Genomic DNA, 22,038 nt, shown 5'->3' on the forward strand with positions numbered 1-22,038 from the left:
ATGTAATGGGAGTGTGGTGCTCCTGGAAGTGGGAGGTGCTAGTGAGACACAGACACACAGAGGTCTCTCATCCAATTCATGTCCTTTCCCAGAGTGGTCCATAATTAACTTTTGCCTGGTTGGCACTTCCAACCAGATATAAGGAGGCTGAGGCCCCAGCATCCATAAGTCAGATACCTTCTTCCTCTGTGGTAAGACTCTCTACACCTCCTTAGATTTTTAAATGCATCTCATCCTTGCACTCAGCATCTGAGGCAGTAGCTAACTGCACTATTTGAATTGAGTTCTGTAAGATTTTACATTATTAAATCAAGTGGCATTAAAAATAATGTTGTTTTTATTATGTGTTTTACATAAAATCTGTGACTTTCATTTACAGTCAAAAGTGGTGCTCCTGCACTTGAAAGGGTGTTCTAGAATGTAACTGGGTTTTCAAGGGAATTTATTTGAATTCCTGACAGAATGTCTGGATGTGTAGAAAATTAAAGTTACCAGTTGCACCTGTAGTTGAATTTGACATGTAATGATTGAGTTAAATGTTTTCTATTCTTTTAGGGGTTCAATGATAAGGCTTTAGACTTGTGGGTTTTCACAACACTCTCATGTTTCACAGGGTCCTCCAAGAAGTACACATTCATCTGTAGGAGGGGGAAAAGAAGGTGAGACATGGTTTGAGTCTTCACATAAAAAGTGATGACAATATTTGGTTAGAGATACCTCTCACCTAACTCTGTTGACTGGGGAGGAAGCACCACAGAGTCAATCATGTTTCTTGTTTCATCTCTTTCCTAGTTATCCGTCACCATGAGTACGGACGCAGAGATGCAAGTCTACGGCAAGGCTGCCATATACCTTCGTAAGTCTGAGAAGGAGAGGATGGAGGCACAAGCCACACCCTTTGATTCAAAGAACTCCTGCTATGTGACAGACAAGGTGGAGCTGTACCTTAAGGGTCTGGTCACTGCCAGGGCCGACGGGAAGTGTACTGTAACAGTCACGAAACCTGACGGCAGTAAGGAGGTAAGCCTGATCTGAAAAGTATTAAAGTTCAAGTTTGTGCAATCACTCTAATTCTTGAAAAGTCAACTAAGTGCAAAAACAAACTTCCAATGTTTTTTGTGAGCAGAATATAAACTTCAAAGACATCAATTTTAATGCTGCTATTTAAAAATGATATGTAATTTCTCATGATGACTAGTCAAGAAATCTCCAGTTATGTGTCAGTGGGTGATAACAAAGTAGTTGGATTAAATGTGGATATGCATTTTTGAAATGATTCAACTTGTATTTAATGAACAAAAAGCATTCAGTCATGTCCACTTTGATCTGTGTGTAATCTAGATTTCTGACTGTTTCAGGAAGGAAAAGAGTTCAAAGATGCAGACATCTATGAGATGAACCCCCCTAAGTACGACAAGATTGAGGACATGGCCATGATGACCTACCTGAATGAAGCCTCTGTGTTGTATAACCTCAAAGAGCGTTATGCAGCATGGATGATCTATGTAAGAAACCTGCACATACTAACACACACATACATGAACATAAGAAATATACACATACAGTCCTACACATAAATGAATGGTAGAAACCAAAACATATCAATACAGTAGTCCACATCAGTATACCAAAGTACACCCACATCCTCACATAAATCCAGGTAAATGTCAATCTGACTTTGTTAATCTCCTAATTTAATTATGTTTTCATCCAGACCTACTCTGGGCTCTTCTGTGCCACGGTGAACCCCTACAAGTGGCTCCCTGTGTACGATGAAGAGGTTGTCAACGCCTACAGAGGGAAGAAGAGGGTGGAGGCTCCACCCCATATCTTCTCCGTCTCTGACAACGCCTTTCAGTTCATGATGATTGGTACGATATCTCATGGATGGATGGATGGATGGATCAATCAATCACATTTATTTATAAAGCAATTTTTACATAAGCAGATGTCAGAAAGTGCTTGTACAGAAACCCAGCCTAAAACCCAAGGCACCCTAAGAAAAAACCTAGAGAGGAACCATGCTCTGAGGGGTGGCCAGTCCTTTTCTGGCTGGAGATTATAGGAGTATATGGCCATTAAGGCCATACAAGATGTTCAAATGTTCATAGATGACATGCAGGGTCAAATAATTATCACAGTGGCTGTAGAGTGTGCAATAGGTCAGCACCTCAGGAGTAAATGTCAGTTTGCTTTTCATAGCCGAGCATTCAGAGGTCGATACAGCAGGTGCGGTAGAGAGAGAGAGAGAGAGAGAGAGAGAGAGAGAGAGAGAGAGAGAGCTTAAGTTCATACAGGAACCCAGCTAAGACAGGAGAATTTCACTGGACTTAAAGGTCGAGACCGAGTCGTCGTCTCTCACATGGATAGACAATCCATAACTCTATGGATGTCCATAAGTGTATATAGATCTCAAAGTCCATAAGTGCAAATGGATGGATGGTTAGTTGGGTGTAAAATCAAATCAAATCCAATTCAAATATGCTTCAGAGTTTTCTCATCTAGGTTAGAACAGTTTGCTGGGAATGTCAGATTTCAGTTTCCATGAATGGAAAATGTTCCAAAATTAAATGAATGCGCATGCAATAATACCCATAATGTTGCTTGAGTATGATAAGCAATGTGTGTTTTGGTTCCAGATAAGGAGAACCAGTCCGTCCTGATTACGTAAGTTGTTTACTAAAATGTCACTTGAGAAAGTGTTTCTATTGTAATAAGTTGGGTCACTTGGTGTGATGAAATACATGACATTATGGATGGATTAGAGCAGCAGGTTATGTGTAATAACGAGTCAATGAAAGGGAATATTTGTTAATGATTTACTTATGTTAGAAAACAGGTATTTTTCAATGCTATTTCTTAGTGAAAGACAATCTGACACTCAAACATGTAACTAAAACCCCTCTTTCTCTGTCATGTAAACCAGCGGAGAATCCGGTGCAGGAAAGACTGTCAACACCAAGCGTGTCATCCAGTACTTTGCCACCATTGCAGTGTCTGGTGGCAAGAAGGAAGCAGACCCCAACAAAATGCAGGTAGGTTGTTCTTATGTTTGCCTTTTAATCACATTTCAGTTTGGTTTTCTGAGCAAACTTTTTTTCCATCAGTGAATCATGTTTCAATAAATTTGTTCAAGTCATAGAGAAAAACAAACTTTACCACTTTTCCCATTTCTGAGCAACTTGTCTTTGTCACAATCAGGGGTCTCTTGAGGATCAGATCATTGCAGCTAACCCTCTGCTGGAGTCTTATGGTAATGCCAAGACAGTGAGGAACGACAACTCGTCTCGCTTTGTAAGTATGAAGGGTATACTGTGGAAGTTACCTCATATTGGAAACATTTATTTCAGTAGTTCCCTATTGTGATGTCAACAACTGTCCAACAAACTGTAACATTTACAGGGGTCTATCAAAGTAAAATGTTGATTTGTTGACCTATTTCTAACCCCCATGCTCTACTACAGGGTAAATTCATCAGGATTCACTTCCAAGCTGGTAAACTGGCTAAAGCTGATATTGAGACCTGTGAGTTGGTTTTGATTGTTTCTCAATGCCTTCCTAAATTCACACAGATTATTTTTAGGAGATCAAATCATCAAATTTAATTTCATCTTGTGTTTCTCTCTCTCTCTCTCTCTCTCTCTCTCTCTCTCTCTCTCTCTCTCTCTCTCTCTCTCTCTCTCTCCCTCCTCTCTCTCTCTCTCTCTCTCTCTCTCTCTCTCTCTCTCTCTCTCTTTCACCCTCAGACCTGCTGGAGAAGTCCAGAGTGTCCTTCCAGCTGCCTGATGAGAGAGGCTACCACATCTTCTTCCAAATGATGACAGGCCACAAACCTGAGCTAGTTGGTACGACAAAGTAGAGGTTCATGGGAAATTATTCCCACCCCCATCTGTGGAACTTGTTAAAAATATTCATAGTCCACACTAATAATACTATTACAATGAGTACATCCAAGGTAACAAGACATCTAGACATGAGTCAGGTCTCTGGGAAATATCTATAGAGTAATACACTGTGATGCACTAGTCCACAAGTCTCAGTCTCCTCTTTATGCTATTCATTATATACTACATGTATCATTGAGTCCATCTATTGAGTAAAGGAGGGAGAGATACTGTAAAGGTAGGAGAGCAGAATTCTAAGAGATTTACCTGACAAGCTGTTCTCCGTTGTCCACAGAAATGGCGCTCCTCACCACCAACCCCTACGACTTCCCCATGTGCAGCCAGGGTCAGATCGCTGTGGCCAGCATCAATGACAATGAAGAGCTGGATGCCACAGATGTGAGTCAAACAAAGGGTTAACCAATCTCTAGATAGGGAATGGATAGGACCACCATACACACTGAATGCACTATGAAATTCCAACTTGGTGGCAGCTGGGAATGTTCATGTATGTTTAAGTTTGATTCTAAATGCCTTGTGTTAGTTAGGCATGTGCCTCAAGGAACTCTTCATGCCTTCACACTTCGCCTTGAGGCACATACATGTAAGACATCCACAAGAGAGCTGCCATCTTGTGCTGACATCTACTAATGTGTTGGCCAAGAGTCAAATCTATCCATCCCATTCGTTCTGCAGTGAGCAGCACAGAACTGTAGTGTAACTGACCGAACTACCGTTCAGTTCATCACTGTTGTACTTCCTCTTTAATGTCAGGATGCCATTACAATCCTGGGATTCACTAATGAAGAGAAGATTGGCATCTACAAGCTGACAGGAGCTGTAGTTCACCATGGCAACATGAAATTCAAGCAGAAGCAGCGTGAGGAGCAGGCCGAGCCAGACGGCACAGAGGGTGAGTCCCACTCATAAATATACAATATGTCGAGCATTAGTCCCATTCCCAGTCCCCAACATAGACATAGATCACCAAAGACAGACAGTGCCACATGAAAGTGTAATGTAAATTCTCCACTAAGGACGCACACTCTATATAAATGAATCCATCTTTATTAACAGTTAACTGGAGAGTTTCACAAACTCAATACAATCTTGATGAAAACTCTGACAAGGGCGTACCTTTCAGTCCTTATATACTGCTACACACACAGGTCATAGAAGCATGATTTACCTTTTTCATTATTAACGGTGGTTTCCTGCATGTAACCAATACCTCACGAGGTTTCTTCTCTGAAAGCCTGAGACCTTGAAACTGAGATACTCCTCTTGGTTCCCGGAGCAATGTTTTAGGCGTACTGCCAAATTGCTTATACAGTTATAGTGAGTACAATCAGTCACTCGCACGAACCCAACAGAATTGGTAATAAGAAAAATCATTTTAAGAAAAAGCGGTATTGATCTGAAAACACACAAACATAAAACGTTCCAGCACATTCCCTCCTTTTATCACTTCCGTTATAATTATTGTAACATGTTAAGGTGAGCATTCGATTATGGTTTTAAACTAGGAAAGGAGGTTGTATCAAAATACTTCTATAAAAGTAAGTGCCATCAACACATAAAATGACACTATTATGACACTTTATGACACTTTATGACACTTTATGACACTTTACTTTTCAAACCCTTCATTCTGGGTTGTACAATCTAACTTATCCTTATTCCAAAGGTGTAAAGCCTTTAAAACCATTGTAGTAGAATGGTTTAACTTAAGACCTTCCTTTCAGACAGGTACACACATGCTTCATTACATAAGTTCATTTATGGAAACATAAACACACGACAGGGCAGAACTGGAGCTTTATATAGTATATTCATATGATATTTCTAGCATTAACTTTGTCGTTGTCTTATACTGTCGCCAGTGGCATGTTAGTGACACATCAGTATCTCAATTTCTAGTCTAAATGACTAAATAACATTTCAAAGTGTGCAGACCCCCACAATCAACTTAATACCCCCAAATAAACCATTTTGGACAATCCTAAATCAGTTGCAGGTAACGGTTGACCGCCCCTTCTCCCTCCCAGCACTCATTCTTCTGGCGTCTCTTTGTTTTCTTCTTAAGATAGCGTTGCAGTTTATCCTCACGATGGTACACATGGAACTCAGGCCTGTCAATGTGGATGGCCCTTGATAATGTCCCGATTTCAATATCCCCAAGCAGACGAAACTCTCCCCTGAGAATCACAACTGTTCAAATCATTTCAAATGTCAAAGAGAATTACAACTGTTTGCAAATTGGCTTTATGCTCCCCCCTATCATATCGGCAACCTCATGGCAGAGTTACAAGGTCAGGGAGTCAGAGAACAGCAGACCAAATCTGGTGAGATGTGTATTGAAGTCAAACAACAACAGCAATACACTACTTACTAGCATTTACCAGCATTTACATATTATACTGAAATCTCACCCAGTGTCTCTAGCCTTTGAGTGATCAGGCCTCACCAGAAAGTCAGAGCAAAGGTCATTCAACACCATTGAGTGAGTGTTCTTTCCCCTTTCAGAAGAACACGAGTTATCAGTTTCCTTCAACTAGGACATCTTTCCTAGTAGGACAACCCTCTCAATCACTACTGCTAATACACATGGATCACTCTCAAACAATGTTCTGCTTTTACCCCTATTGTAAGGTTGAGAAACAAAACAAACATGATAACTTTCTCCTCATTGGAAGGCATTGTTTTCATTTTAGTCTAACAATGTTACTCTTAATAAAGAAGGATTCGTTTACATTGAGTGTTCGTCTTTAGTGGAGAATTTCCATTACAAAAGTCATGCAGGAGAGTTTTTGGAAACCAAATTCCAAACTCCAGAAATTATTTGACATTATGAATATGGGAGAAAATCAAAACCTAACTCACAAAAAAAGGTATCCAGACTATTTTGACAGTGTGACATCAGAAACAAGCGATCTAGTGTCACTGAGTCTGTTGTTGTTGGTTCTCTCTCCAGTGGCTGATAAAATTGCCTATCTTCTGGGCCTGAACTCAGCTGAGATGTTGAAAGCTCTGTGCTACCCCAGAGTGAAGGTCGGCAACGAGTATGTGACCAAGGGACAGACTGTGGCTCAGGTAAGACTGCCAAACACAGCATCTAAAATGTTCTGAGCACCGAAATTATTTTGGGGATGAGTGCATTGCTTTTTTTAAATTGTGATGTTGTTTATCCCAAGGTCTTATCACCTTATCACCAGACATGGTCAATATCTAATGTATTAATTTGAGGTATTATCATTGCAGGTTAATAACTCAGTCAGTGCTCTGGCCAAGTCCATCTATGAAAGGATGTTCTTGTGGATGGTCATCCGTATCAATGAGATGTTGGACACCAAGAATCCAAGACAGTTCTATATTGGTGTGCTTGACATTGCCGGGTTTGAGATCTTTGATGTGAGTATGAGACCAGAACAAGACAATTAGTTGTGATTCAGATTGATAACAATCTTGTATGATGAAATTATCCCTTTTAAAATTTCATCAACAGTACAACAGCATGGAGCAGCTGTGCATCAACTTCACCAATGAGAAACTGCAACAGTTTTTCAACCACACCATGTTCGTCCTGGAGCAAGAGGAGTACAAGAAGGAGGGAATCGTCTGGGCCTTCATTGACTTCGGCATGGACTTGGCTGCCTGCATTGAGCTTATTGAGAAGGTAAGATGTCTGTGAAGATTGTAATGGACCGCAAAAGCAAAGATCATAGTGAGCCCTGTGTGAGACATTATCACAGTGGTACAACGTATCTGACTGTTGAGAACTTAATATGTTTCCTATTATTTGATCTGTAATCTGCAAATAGAATGTTTACTAAAGGAATGAATGTGATCCTAAATGGAAATATCACTAATTTGTTAAACATCTATTTTTGTGAAGCCATTGGGCATCTTCTCCATCCTTGAAGAGGAGTGCATGTTCCCCAAGTCTTCAGACACTACCTTCAAGGACAAGCTGTACTCCCAGCATCTTGGCAAAACAAAGGCGTTTGAGAAGCCCAAGCCTGCCAAAGGCAAGGCAGAGGCCCACTTCTCCCTGGTGCACTACGCCGGCACTGTGGACTACAACATCACTGGCTGGCTGGAGAAGAACAAAGACCCCCTGAACGACTCAGTTTGTCAGTTGTACGGGAAGTCAGGAGTCAAAATTTTGGCTGCCCTGTATCCACCTCCCCCTCCTGAGGGTAAGACTAGCAACACGTCACAATATTTAATTAAGCGCTAGTTACAACTCAGACCCAAATGTTCTTTAAAGTCTTAGAATGTATCACAATTTCTCAACGTTTATTACTAGGTTGATTTACTCATAGACTTGGTTAATTTAATCATGTAGTAGGTCTTATATAATCTCATTGGCAGCATTTGCCTCTAGATACGTGTGAAGTTAACCAGAGATTCTCTGGTTGATAATTAGTGTGTTTGCTGAAGACAAGACCACTCTAGATTTCTTACATACTCTTATTATTATTCTATTTATTCCACCCGCTCTAGGAAATGTACTTTTCTAGTTATCTTTAACTTTCCCCCATTTTAACAGATAAAGCCAAGAAAGGAGGCAAGAAGAAGGGTGGTTCCATGCAGACTGTGTCCTCCCAGTTCAGGGTGAGCTTTTAAAATCTGCATATTCAGTCCTTTAAAAGGTGCATTGATTAACATAAATGATGTCTGAGAAAATGGTTTGTAACCCTCTTACAGGAGAACTTACATAAGCTGATGACCAACTTGAGGAGCACTCATCCTCACTTTGTGCGCTGCCTGATCCCCAACGAGTCAAAGACTCCAGGTACAAGAAATATTGAGTTAAATATGTCATCTTATCAGTACAGTATCAGTAACCTTAACGATCCCAATCTATAATCTGTTTATGAGTATTAAAAGAGACTTGTTTTGTTTTACCAGGTCTGATGGAGAACTTCCTGGTTATCCACCAGCTCAGGTGTAATGGTGTACTGGAGGGTATCAGGATCTGCAGAAAGGGCTTCCCCAGCAGAATCATCTATGCTGACTTCAAGCAGAGGTACATACGCACAAGCACACACACGCACACATAAAATATCTGCTCCAAGGGTTTTCCCAGCATCAGAATAGTCTTACCTTTTACGAAATATAACCAACATATTACAACTTGACATGTTAAAAATGTCTCCTCATTCAGGTACAAAGTACTGAATGCCAGCGTCATCCCTGAGGGCCAGTTCATGGACAACAAGAAGGCTTCTGAGAAGCTGCTTGGGTCCATTGATGTGAATCACGAGGATTACAAATTTGGACACACCAAGGTCAGTCAAATACCCCCCAGCAAAAGCTGACAACAAAACACAACTTGAATAATAATTTAAACCTTTACCATATAAAATCTCTCCAGTTGATCTATCCATCCTTTTGTTCTTTCTTCTTCATTTAACTAATGGAAAAGGTGGAAAAACATTGTTCTGTTTTTCTTCAAAGTCATACATCACAAGTATAGAAGAGAAACTAAACTCATTATCATGTGCATTGTGTTAGAGTGGTATGGCTGCAGTTATCTGTATCTGTGTACATTATTAATTTACAACTGTACAATAACTAACAACTTAGACACAACCTATCCCATGGTTTGTTTGTAACCATTGCAGAGTTAATGTTGTTTAAATCAATCTAGTGGTGTTGTTCCCCTCTTTTGATTCAAGCCTTTCTATCTGTGGTTCCATTGACCATGTTAACCTGTGTCTCAGGTGTTCTTCAAAGCCGGTCTGCTGGGTGTCCTGGAGGAGATGAGAGATGAGAAGCTGGCCTCTCTGGTCGGCATGGTCCAGGCTCTCAGCCGTGGATTCCTCATGAGGAGAGAGTTTAGCAAGATGATGGAGAGGAGGTGAGGAATAGTAGACATCTTGGCAAAGCTTTCTGTCAACCACCTGTATCTAATGCATTATGATTACATACTGTATATGCTGTGAGTTGTTCAGAATGAGAAAGTACATCTTATCTACTATCTATCTACTTATCTACTATCTTGTCTACTAAAGCTTTTGGGTTAATTAATTTAGTCCAGAAATGGATGTAGCAACTAAGGATTCTAGCTTTATAGCTGCAGTTTGGGATTTGGCTGTTCAACTGTCATTTAAATGTGTGGTATTTACCTTTTAATTCTTGAAGAATATAAAATGCATCATGAGCTTAGCATGCGCGACCTGTCAGTCCTTGCATCTAGTCCGCTATCTGTGAATTTAGGAGGGGTTACATTTCCCAAGCCCCCTTCCTCAGCTGTAAACAAACAGTGACAGGTGGTTCTGTTTTGTTGTTCATCTAATCCCTTCATCTAATCACTCACCGTGTAAACAAACATTGGTGGGGGGCCATTTTGTTGTTCTTCAGGTCACAGAGTGTAGCTTTAAGCATGTCACTCACCATGTCACTCACCATGCCACTCCATCCTTTCTGTCGACCAGAGAATCAATTTACGCCATCCAGTACAACATCCGCTCATTCATGAATGTCAAAACCTGGCCATGGATGAAGTTGTACTTCAAGATCAAGCCCCTGTTGCAGAGCGCTGAGACTGAGAAGGAGCTGGCCAACATGAAGGAGAACTATGAGAAGATGAAGACAGACCTGGCCAAGGCTCTGTCCACAAAGAAGCAAATGGAGGAGAAGTTGGTGTCCCTGACACAGGAGAAGAACGACCTGTCACTCCAAGTTGCATCTGTGAGTGAACAACTACCCTCATATGGGCACATTTACATACACATGAATACACACACATACACACACATATGAACTCACTGTAAACTATGTTGCTAACTCACACATTTTTAATGCCCATGTTATATATTGTATATATTTCATGAATGTCTATTAATTTGCTCTGACCTTTTTGACTAAAGTGTATATTTTGATACAGGAAGTTTGGTCGCTGATATTTTCTCCTGTTCTGAAACCAGGAAGGAGAGAGTCTGAACGATGCTGAGGAAAGGTGTGAGGGGCTCATCAAGAGCAAGATCCAGCAGGAGGCCAAACTCAAAGAGACGACCGAGAGGCTGGAGGATGAGGAGGAGATCAATGCTGAGTTGACTGCCAAGAAGAGGAAGCTGGAGGATGAGTGTTCTGAGCTGAAGAAGGACATTGATGACCTGGAGCTCACCCTGGCCAAAGTGGAGAAGGAGAAGCACGCCACTGAAAACAAGGTCTTGTGTCTTGCCATAGACAGTCTAACCAAACAATAATCAACTCAAAACATAGCTTAACAGAAATGGAATTCAAGTTGTGTTGTGGGTGCAGGAAATATTATGACACAATAGTAGAATTTCAGTTGTGGGGTACTTCCAACATTCATTGCATGTTCTGCTCCCCTTCATTTATGACTTCCATTCAGTACGCTGGCAGGGTGAACACTGACATCTAGTGTTGAATCTATAGTACAGTCAATTTTGATGAAATGTTTTATCTAAATGAAATGAATGCAATATTTAACAAACTAAATCTCCCCTTTATGGTGAAGTGTATTTCTGTTGTGGCCATTGACAGGTTAAAAACCTGACAGAGGAGATGGCGTCTATGGATGAGAGTGTTGCCAAGCTGACCAAGGAGAAGAAAGCCCTCCAAGAGGCCCACCAGCAGACACTGGATGACCTGCAGGCAGAGGAGGACAAAGTCAACACTCTGACCAAGGCCAAGACCAAGCTGGAACAGCAAGTGGACGACGTGAGTGGACTTGGACATTTTGGCCATGATAGTATGTAAGATGATATTATCTTCAGTTGTTTAGATTTTAACAATATATGTATTTTTATCTTATAGCTTGAGGGTTCTCTGGAGCAAGAGAAGAAGCTCCGTATGGACCTTGAGAGATCCAAGAGAAAGCTGGAGGGAGATCTGAAACTGGCCCAGGAGTCCATAATGGACCTGGAGAATGACAAGCAGCAAGCTGATGAGAAAATCAAGAAGTAAACACAAACAAATGACTACACTATTAGCTGCTATAATGGTTGTTCTTGACTAATTCTTGTAATTATGAATTAGCATTTACATGTGATTCTTAAAAGCAAAGTGAATGGTATGATACTCTCCCTTTACACTATCAAACCAAAACCAACTCTACAATCAACGTGTTTGTGTTTCTTAGGAAGGAGTTTGAGACCAGTCAGCTCCTCAGCAAAGTTGAGGATGAGCAGTCTCTGGGAGCTCAGCTGCAGAAGAAGATCAAGGAACTCCAGGTACAGTACAGGATATAAGCTCCAGTACAGAAAAGCACAGACTTGAATCATTTCCTGAAAAACATTATTCTGGAAGCACACATTTTTCCAGGTGGCTTCTGACAGCTGAGTAGGTTGGAAGATGGTGGTTCTGAACATTGTGGTTTTGGTTCCTGCATGGGACACTGTCTACTGAATATATTAGTGTAACTGGGTTTTTATTAAACACATTTATGCAAAATATACATACTATTATTATTTTGTGAGATTCAATTGTTTCAACTTTATTGTAGTGTTCACCCCCCTGCTCCTACCCCTGTTCTAGGCCCGTATTGAGGAGCTGGAGGAGGAAATTGAGGCTGAGCGTGCTGCCAGGGCTAAGGTTGAGAAGCAGAGGGCCGATCTCTCCAGGGAACTTGAGGAGATCAGCGAGAGGCTGGAGGAGGCCGGAGGCGCCACTGCTGCTCAGATTGAGATGAACAAGAAGCGTGAGGCTGAGTTCCAGAAGCTGCGTCGTGATCTTGAAGAGTCCACCCTGCAGCATGAGGCCACAGCTGCCGCTCTGCGCAAGAAGCAGGCCGACAGTGTGGCTGAGCTCGGGGAGCAGATCGACAACCTGCAGCGCGTCAAGCAGAAGCTGGAGAAGGAGAAGAGCGAGTACAAGATGGAGATTGATGACCTCTCTAGCAACATGGAGGCCGTCGCCAAGGCTAAGGTGAGTAAAGATGTTTTGATCAAGCAGTGTTGAGGAGGGTCAACTACATCACCATTCAAGTGACCTGAAGTTGACAGGCGTCACATATATAACGTAATGATGGAACATGTTTCACTAACAGGGCAATCTGGAGAAGATGTGCCGTACTCTTGAGGACCAGCTGAGTGAGCTGAAGACTAAGAATGATGAGAATGTTCGCCAGGTCAACGACATCAGCGGACAGAGGGCCAGACTCCTGACAGAAAATGGTACCATCAACAATGAACAATAAGCCAATGCTTTCCTTCAGTAAAACACAATACCGTGTTGGGGGCTGTATCCACATAATTTATACTGTACTATTCACCACCTAACATTCCCTATGATACCTCAGAATCCATTTTTAATCTTAGAGAACAGAGACCCTATTAACAAGATGTCCCTCTGTCCCTGCAGGTGAGTTTGGTCGCCAGCTGGAGGAGAAGGAAGCACTGGTGTCTCAGCTGACCAGAGGCAAACAGGCCTTCACCCAGCAGGTGGAGGAGCTGAAGAGGGCGGTTGAGGAGGAGGTCAAGGTAAGGGACCCAAAATGGACTCCAAGTCCACAGAGTTTATACCTATATCTTCATATAGACTGTGACTATGCCACCCTCTGAGACTCCAACCGTCTCACCACCCTGAGAGAATTCTACTGTCTCTCCACCCTCAGAGACTTCTACTGACTCTCCACCCTCAGAGAATTCTACTGTCTCTCCACCCTCAGAGACTTCTACTGTCTCTCCACCCTCAGAGACTTCTACTGTCTCTCAACCCTCAGAGAATTCTACTGTCTCTCCACCCTCAGAGACTTCTACTGTCTCTCCACCCTCAGAGACTTCTACTGTCTCTCCACCCTCAGAGACTTCTACTGTCTCTCCACCCTCAGAGACTTCTACTGTCTCTCCACTCTCAGAGAATTCTACTGTCTCTCCACCCTCAGAGACTTCTACTGTCTCTCCACCCTCAGAGACTTCTACTGTCTCTCCACCCTCAGAGACTTCTACTGTCTCTCCACCCTCAGAGAATTCTACTGTCTCTCCACCCTCAGAGACTTCTACTGTCTCTCCACCCTCAGAAACTTCTACTGTCTCTCAACCCTCAGAGAATTCTACTGTCTCTCCACCCTCAGAGACTTCTACTGTCTCTCCACCCTCAGAGACTCCTACTGTCTCTCCACCCTCAGAGACTTCTACTGTCTCTCCACCCTCAGAGACTTCTACTGTCTCTCCACTCTCAGAGAATTCTACTGTCTCTCCACCCTCAGAGACTTCTACTGTCTCTCCACCCTCAGAGACTCCTATTGTCTCTCCACCCTCAGAGACTTCTACTGTCTCTCAACCCTCAGAGAATTATACTGTCTCTCCACCCTCAGAGACTTCTACTGTCTCTCCACCCTCAGAGACTTTTTTCCATAATTTGTTTGACAATCTCGCTAATTATTCTTTGCCTTTCTCTCTCACAGGCTAAAAACGCACTGGCCCACGGTGTTCAGTCTGCCCGCCATGACTGTGACCTCCTGAGGGAGCAGTTTGAGGAGGAGCAGGAGGCCAAGGCAGAGCTGCAACGCGGCATGTCCAAGGCCAACAGTGAGGTGGCTCAGTGGAGGACTAAGTATGAAACTGATGCCATCCAGCGCACAGAGGAGCTGGAGGAGGCCAAGTGAGTCGCACGCAACAGAAAATCTCAGATATGGTGTGGATGGTGAGGGTGATAGAGGGCTCTGAGAAAATGTTACATCAATATGTATTGTAACATATCTCTCACTCCATTAAAACACCCTCTGTTGTCCAACAGGAAGAAGCTGGCCCAGCGTCTGCAGGATGCTGAGGAGACCATTGAGGCGACCAACTCCAAGTGCGCCTCCCTGGAGAAGACCAAGCAGAGGCTGCAGGGAGAGGTGGAGGACCTCATGATTGATGTTGAGAGAGCCAACGCATTGGCCGCCAACCTCGACAAGAAGCAGAGGAACTTTGACAAGGTGAAAATGAATAAACCTATATTTTTTATCAATTGTTTAATTCTTTCTTATTTCTAATTTAATAACGCTTCATCTATGACTTCTCATGAAAATTCCATGGATTCTCCTAGGTTCTGGCAGAGTGGAAGCAGAAGTATGAGGAGGGCCAGGCTGAGCTGGAAGGAGCTCAGAAGGAGGCTCGCTCTATGAGCACTGAACTCTTCAAGATGAAGAACTCCTACGAGGAGGCTCTGGATCATCTGGAGACTCTGAAGAGAGAGAACAAGAACCTGCAACGTGAGCATTTGACAGCAGTTCTATTTGGCTCATATTTGACTAGTGTTTTGAAAATGGAGGGAACTGTAATCATCAACTTTAATTTTACAACATTTCAGAATTGTCATATACAGTATAATTTGTATATATTTTACCTGTAGTTGGTATTCCTTTGAACATTCCAAATAGGTGGTCGGAGATTCGATTTGCAAGATCCTATGAAGTGCTGTTAATTAATTAACTGTTAATATGATTTAATGTCAAATTCAGCACATTGGAATATCCACTGAAACCCCCCCAAGTCTAATCTTCTCGTGTGTGTGTGCAGAGGAGATCTCTGACCTGACTGAGCAGATCGGAGAGACTGGCAAGAGCATCCATGAGCTGGAGAAGGCCAAGAAGACCGTGGAGACAGAGAAGTCTGAGATCCAGACCGCTCTGGAGGAGGCTGAGGTACAAACTACAGCTGTTTGATGGGGAAAGCAGTGTTAACTAACCAATGCCAGCTATAGTGAAATACTCTCTGTAATGGAGTTAATTGTAGTCATATATATTTAATTCCTACATTCAAATGTATTGAACACAATTGGCCTGACTGCCTCTGTTTGTCCAGGGAACACTGGAGCACGAGGAATCCAAGATTCTGCGTGTGCAGCTGGAGCTGAACCAGATCAAGGGAGAGGTGGACAGGAAGATCGCTGAGAAGGACGAGGAGATGGAGCAGATCAAGAGGAACAGTCAGAGGGTGGTTGACTCCATGCAGAGCACCCTGGACTCTGAGGTCAGGAGCAGGAATGATGCCCTGAGGGTGAAGAAGAAGATGGAGGGAGACCTGAACGAGATGGAGATCCAGCTGAGCCACTCCAACAGGCAGGCCGCTGAGGCCCAGAAACAGCTGAGGAACGTCCAGGGACAGCTCAAGGTAAAGGGACTGGGACATCAGGTTCAAATACATGAATATGGAGATGGATTTGTTTGTGAATCTGCAGAAAAGAATAGAACAGAGGAATTGAATCGAGTGGACAATGCACTGTAGAACGTTAGGGATACTGGGTAAATTCTTCCCAGTGAACATTTCTATCACCCCTTCTTCCACAAGTTCTAATGAACGTATGTCATTGTGAACCCCAGGATGCCCAATTGCACCTTGATGACGCCGTCCGTGTCGCAGAAGACATGAAGGAGCAGGCAGCCATGGTGGAGCGCAGAAACGGCCTGATGTTGGCTGAAATCGAGGAGCTGAGAGTTGCTCTGGAGCAGACAGAGAGAGGCCGCAAAGTGGCTGAGACTGAGCTGGTAGACGCCAGCGAGCGTGTTGGACTGCTGCACTCCCAGGTATGGGTCAAAAGCCATTTCTAATGAAACTCAACCAAACAAAAAGTTTCAACACATCATGCTTTGAGAGTTTCTTTATTTCAGCATTGTAAGTTCTCTTGAGAGTCAAACAAATCATCTTGTTTAATCTTCCAGAACACCAGCCTTCTGAACACCAAGAAGAAGCTGGAGACTGACCTGGTGCAGGTGCAGGGAGAGGTGGATGACATCGTCCAGGAGGCCAGGAATGCAGAAGAGAAGGCCAAGAAAGCAATCACTGACGTGAGTCCTTGAATTACATCATCTTGATTTGTTCCTAAGGTCCAATGGTAGCTGAACTGGTTAAGAACAACAAAGATCTCAGAGGGACGTCATGATTGGAGCCAATTGGTGCATAAATTAAACACCAATTTATGCACCACGGTGAAACGACCAGTTAGGAACCAATATACACAGGCAGTTAGGAAAGCAAAGGCTAGCTTTTTCAAACAGAAATTGTCATCCTGTAGCACAAACTCCAAAATGTTCTGGGACACTGTAAAGTCCATGGAGAATAAGGGCATCTCCTCCCAGCTACCCACTGCACTGAGGCTAGGAAACACTGTCACCACCGATAGATATACGATAATCGAGAATTTCAATAAGCATTTTTCTAACCCTACCCTGGTCTATAGCCCTGCACCCCCAACAGCAACTTTCCCAAGCCTCTCCCATTTCTCCAGATGTCTGATGTTCTGAAAGAGCTGCAAAATCTGGACCCCTACAAATCACCCGGGCTAGACAATCTGGACCCTATCTTTCTAAATTATATGACAAGTGATGCTACCCCTATTACTGGCCTGTTCAACCTCTCTTTTGTATCGTCTGAGATCCCTAAAGATTGGACACCTGCCGCGGTCATCCCCCTCTTCAAAGGGGGAGGCACTCTAGACCCAAACTGCTACAGACCTATATCTATTCTACCCTGCCTTTCTAAGGACTTCGAAAGCCAAGTTAACAAACAGCTCACCGACCATTTCGAATCCCACAGCACCTTCTCCGCTATACAATCTGGTTTTCCGAGCTGGCCATGGGTGCACCTCAGCCACGCTCAAGGTCCTAAACGATATCATAACCGCCATCGATAAGAGACAACACTGTGCAGCCGTATTCATCGACCTGGCCAAGGCTTTCGACTCTGTCGATCACCACATTCTTATCGGCAGACTCAACAGCCTTGGTTTCTCTAATGACTGCCTCGCCTGGGTCACCAACTACTTCTCAGATAGAGTTCATTGTGTCAAATCGGAGGGCCTGTTGTCCGGACCTCTGGCAGTCTCTATGGGGGTGCCACAATTCTCAGGCCGACTCTTTTCTCTGTATACATCAATGATGTCGCTCTTTCTGCTGGTGATTCTCTGATCCACCTCTACGCAGACAATACCATTCTGTATACTTCTGGCCCTTCTTTGGACATTGTGTTAACAAACCTCCAGACGAGCTTCAATGCCATACAACACTCCTTCCGTGGCCTCCAACTGCTCTTAAATGCAAGTAAAACTAAATGCATGCTCTTCAACCGATCGCTGCCCGCACCCGCCCGTCTAGCATCACTACTCTGGATGGTTCTGACTTAGAATATGTGGACAACTACAAATACCTAGGTGTCTGGTTAGACTGTAAACTCTCCTTCCAGACTCACATTAAGCATCTCCAAACCCAAATTAAATCAAGAATCGTCTTTCTATTTCGCAACAAAGCATCCTTCACTCATGCTGCCAAACATACCCTTGTAAAACTGATTATCCTACTGAACCTTGACTTCGGCGATCTCATTTACAAAATAGCCTCCAACCCTCTACTCAGCAAATTGGATGTAGTCTATCACAGTGCAATCCGATATGTCACCAAAGCCCCATATACTACCCACCACTGCGACCTGTATGCTCTCGTTTGCTGGCCCTCGCTTCATATTTGTCACCAAACCCACTGGCTCCAGGTCATCTATAAGTCTTTCCTAGGTAAAGCCCCGCCTTAACTCAGCTTACTGGTTACCATTGCAGCACCCACCCGTAGCACGCGCTCCAGAAGGGTTATTTCACCGGTCATCCCCAAAGCCAATTCCTCCTTTGGCCGCCTTTCCTTCCAGTTCTCTTCTGCCAATGACTGGAACGAATTGTAAAAACTCCCTGAAGCTGGAGTCTTATATCTCCCTCACTAACTTTAAGCATCAGCTGTCATAGCAGCTGCACCTGTACACAGCCCATCTGTAAATAGCCCACCCAACTACCTCATTCCGATATTGTTATTTATTTTTTGCTCCTTTGCACCCCAGTATCTCGACTTGCATATTCATCTTCTGAACATCTATCACTCCAGTGTTTAATTGCTAAATTGTAAATATTTTGCCCCTATGGCTGATTTATTGCCTTACCTTCCTAATCTTACTACATTTGCACACACGGTATAAAGACTTTTCTATTGTGTTATTGACTGTACGATTGTTTTTTCCATGTGTAACTCTGTGTTGTTTGTGTCGCACAGCTATGCTTTATCTTGGCCAGGTCGCAGTTGTAAATGAGAACTTGTAAATGAGAACTCTCAACTCGCCTAACTGGTTCAATAAATGTGAAATAAAAAATAAAAAATAATTTTCCAGGCGGCCATGATGGCTGAGGAGCTGAAGAAGGAGCAGGACACCAGCTCTCACCTGGAGAGGATGAAGAAGAACTTGGAGGTCACAGTCAAGGACCTGCAGCACCGTCTGGATGAGGCTGAGAATCTGGCCATGAAGGGAGGCAAGAAGCAGCTCCAGAAACTGGAGTCCAGGGTGAGTTACCACCAGGGTGGATTAGGGTGGATTGAAAGACAGTTTGCTGGAAAAGTATTTGATAATGTAAAATACACAGGAGAATTATGTAATGACTTTCTCTCAATTAACCCACCTTAATCAGGAGTTCCCAAATGTTTTAGCATCAGGGACCCCTTCATAATATCAGAACCCAACTCTTACTTTAGAGTGAGATATAAATATTATCCACACAGTTTTACTATGACTTCAGCAGTGCATGGTTGGACTAATCAGGTCTTGGCCCCTGGGAAAGAACATTTGACAGTCCCCTCTCTTGGCATCAGAGGGAATATTTTCCAGTTTTAAAGCATAAATTACAGTGCAATTATGTTCAAAACATAAACATTGGGAATATGTTACTCTTATGTTGTGGAGTTGAGAAGAATTGGAGCCAAGACCTTCAAATAAAGTCAAGATATACAAATGTATTTATCTAGTTGTTACATTTAAGCTTGGTGAACTTCGCGAGCCCCAATAACAGAAGCAAACTCGTAATATTAAAACAGGCGAGTGGCGGCCTCTATTGGCCATACTGGTACTGCAACATGCACTGCTAAATGCACGACAAAAAAAATAGTCATATATATTATAACTACAAGAATAATAATAATTATTATTATTATTTATGTTTTACAATTGTTGGAATAGTGAGCCGACCAGTATCCCTGTGAGCCTCCCAGGCCCATGTTGTACATCTAAGGGTTAAGAACATAAACAGTGGATTAATAATATTACATTGTATTGTATTGGACCTTCTAATCTTGTTCCACAGATCCTTGGTAGTTTCATCTGTTGTTGCTAGCAATATTCATGAACAAATTTAAGTGTAAATTCCACTTTGGGAACCACTTGGAAAAGTACATAATGAAAGACAACAATTGTGCCTCCTTGACTGGGTAAAAGACTCATCCTCTGTTTTACAAAGATTTGTTTCACCACCTCAAATTCCTAAATGTATTTGTTCCACAAAGGTGCGTGAGCTTGAGACTGAGGTGGAGGCCGAGCAGAGAAGAGGTGTAGACGCTGTCAAGGGAGTCCGCAAGTATGAGCGCAGAGTCAAGGAGCTCACTTACCAGGTAAGAGAAAGTGCCTTCTTCACACACTTGACACTAACACAGACAGGTTTGTGTATAAAACTATACTGACATTGATTCTTTGATCTTCTCCCACAGACTGAGGAGGATAAGAAGAACGTTGGCAGACTTCAGGACCTGGTAGATAAGCTGCAGATGAAAGTGAAGGCCTACAAGAGGCATTCTGAGGAGGCGGTGAGTCACAGACAAAACTTCATGTCCATACAGTTTGACGTGTTGCTACAGCAACAACACATCAGTCAACAATGACAATTGACAGTGCAAGTAAATGCTGATGAAATGATGCACATTTCTAAATGCCTCCTGTTCGTTTCCAACTTAAAGGAAGTGGGGTTGAATATGAATTTGCTGCACCAGGGGCTGGTCTAGTGATCGTGCTGGAGGCAGTGGTTTGATCCCCTGTTCTGCCACTCACTTCCTCTGCTGTATCATCTAGCTCCCTGTATACATTGTTATCCTAAATCTTGTATTTTATTTTTTAAATATCTTTAAAAACAGAACATTAATTTGTTGCCTGAAGCTTCAAACTTTAAATGCTGATGTTCTGCTCTTCCTCTCGTTTCCTCACCCAGGAGGAAGCAGCAAACCAGCACATGTCTAAGTTCAGGAAGGTTCAGCATGAGCTGGAGGAGGCTGAGGAGCGTGCTGACATCGCTGAGACTCAGGTCAACAAGCTCAGAGCCAAGACACGTGACTCTGGAAAGGTACAGAACTGCTGCTAAACCTGTACCTGACTGATGTTCAGATATGACCACATCAACACCACCTATGAATCAGTCTTCTCAGAGGTCAATACAGACCTTTTACACTCAACTGTATTTAAGATCTCTAAGAAGAACATTCCAGGTAAGGCTAAAAAAGGAAGGTTAGATCTATCCATATATTTATCATGTTCATTATTATTACTGATCCATTATATTCTATCCATATATTTATCATGTTCATTGTTATTACTGATCCATTATATTATATCCATATATTTATCATGTTCATTATTATTACTGATCCATTATATTCTATCCATATATTTATCATGTTCATTGTTATTACTGATCCATTATATTCTATCCATATATTTATCATGTTCATTATTATTACTGATCCATTATATTCTATCCATATAGTTATCATGTTCATTATTATTACTGATCCATTATATTCTATCCATATAGTTATCATGTTCATTGTTATTACTGATCCATTATATTCTATCCATATATTTATCATGTTCATTATTATTACTGATCCATTATATTCTATCCATATATTTATCATGTTCATTATTATTACTGATCCATTATATTCTATCCATATATTTATCATGTTCATTATTATTACTGATCCATTATATTCTATCCATATATTTATCATGTTGATTATTATTACTGATCCATTATATTATTTATTTCTTCTTACAGGGAAAAGAAGTTGCTGAATAAACAAGACCAAAGAATTGAAGATCAAAGTCTTACCATTTTCCTGTGATGCATAAAATATGATTTTCATGGTGAAATGTTGAGCATTGATTAAAAACATGTGGATCTACATACACTTCCTTTGTGACTGTGGACTTATTACACAGCAAACAGCTTTTTAATACCATAAAATATATTGTTCTTTAATTAAAGGAGCAATCTAGGATTCCAACAACAACAAAGCGTTCACATCAGCTGAGGGATTAGAATGGAGAAATGTAACCACTCAAATTAATAGACTGCGCTATGGATGTAAGGTCTGACCAGCTAAGCATCAAAATTATAGTTT

General features: G+C 42.2%; 1 protein-coding gene across 1 annotated transcript; it reads left to right on the forward strand.

Moving 5' to 3' along the window:
- The first annotated feature begins 52 nt into the window (after nt 1–52).
- On the forward strand, nt 53–21,825 carry LOC139423655 (myosin heavy chain, fast skeletal muscle-like). The gene is made up of 41 exons (XM_071175263.1): nt 53–191; nt 614–659; nt 793–1,020; nt 1,359–1,505; nt 1,715–1,871; nt 2,640–2,667; nt 2,927–3,035; nt 3,202–3,294; nt 3,465–3,525; nt 3,747–3,845; nt 4,180–4,283; nt 4,659–4,797; nt 6,859–6,977; nt 7,146–7,295; nt 7,390–7,560; nt 7,780–8,083; nt 8,437–8,501; nt 8,595–8,682; nt 8,799–8,916; nt 9,055–9,178; nt 9,614–9,750; nt 10,328–10,583; nt 10,820–11,062; nt 11,403–11,579; nt 11,676–11,821; nt 12,001–12,091; nt 12,396–12,785; nt 12,907–13,033; nt 13,221–13,339; nt 14,266–14,462; nt 14,598–14,781; nt 14,892–15,057; nt 15,365–15,489; nt 15,650–15,958; nt 16,168–16,371; nt 16,507–16,632; nt 18,989–19,159; nt 20,152–20,256; nt 20,353–20,448; nt 20,847–20,978; nt 21,693–21,825. The coding sequence occupies exons 3-41, from the start codon at nt 805–807 to the stop codon at nt 21,711–21,713; spliced, it is 5,814 nt and encodes a 1,937-aa protein (XP_071031364.1). The 5' UTR covers nt 53–191; nt 614–659; nt 793–804; the 3' UTR covers nt 21,714–21,825.
- The last annotated feature ends 213 nt before the right edge of the window (nt 21,826–22,038 follow it).

This window comes from Oncorhynchus clarkii, chromosome 13 (genome assembly GCF_045791955.1).
Source record: "Oncorhynchus clarkii lewisi isolate Uvic-CL-2024 chromosome 13, UVic_Ocla_1.0, whole genome shotgun sequence".
Taxonomy (NCBI): Eukaryota; Metazoa; Chordata; class Actinopteri; order Salmoniformes; family Salmonidae; genus Oncorhynchus; species Oncorhynchus clarkii.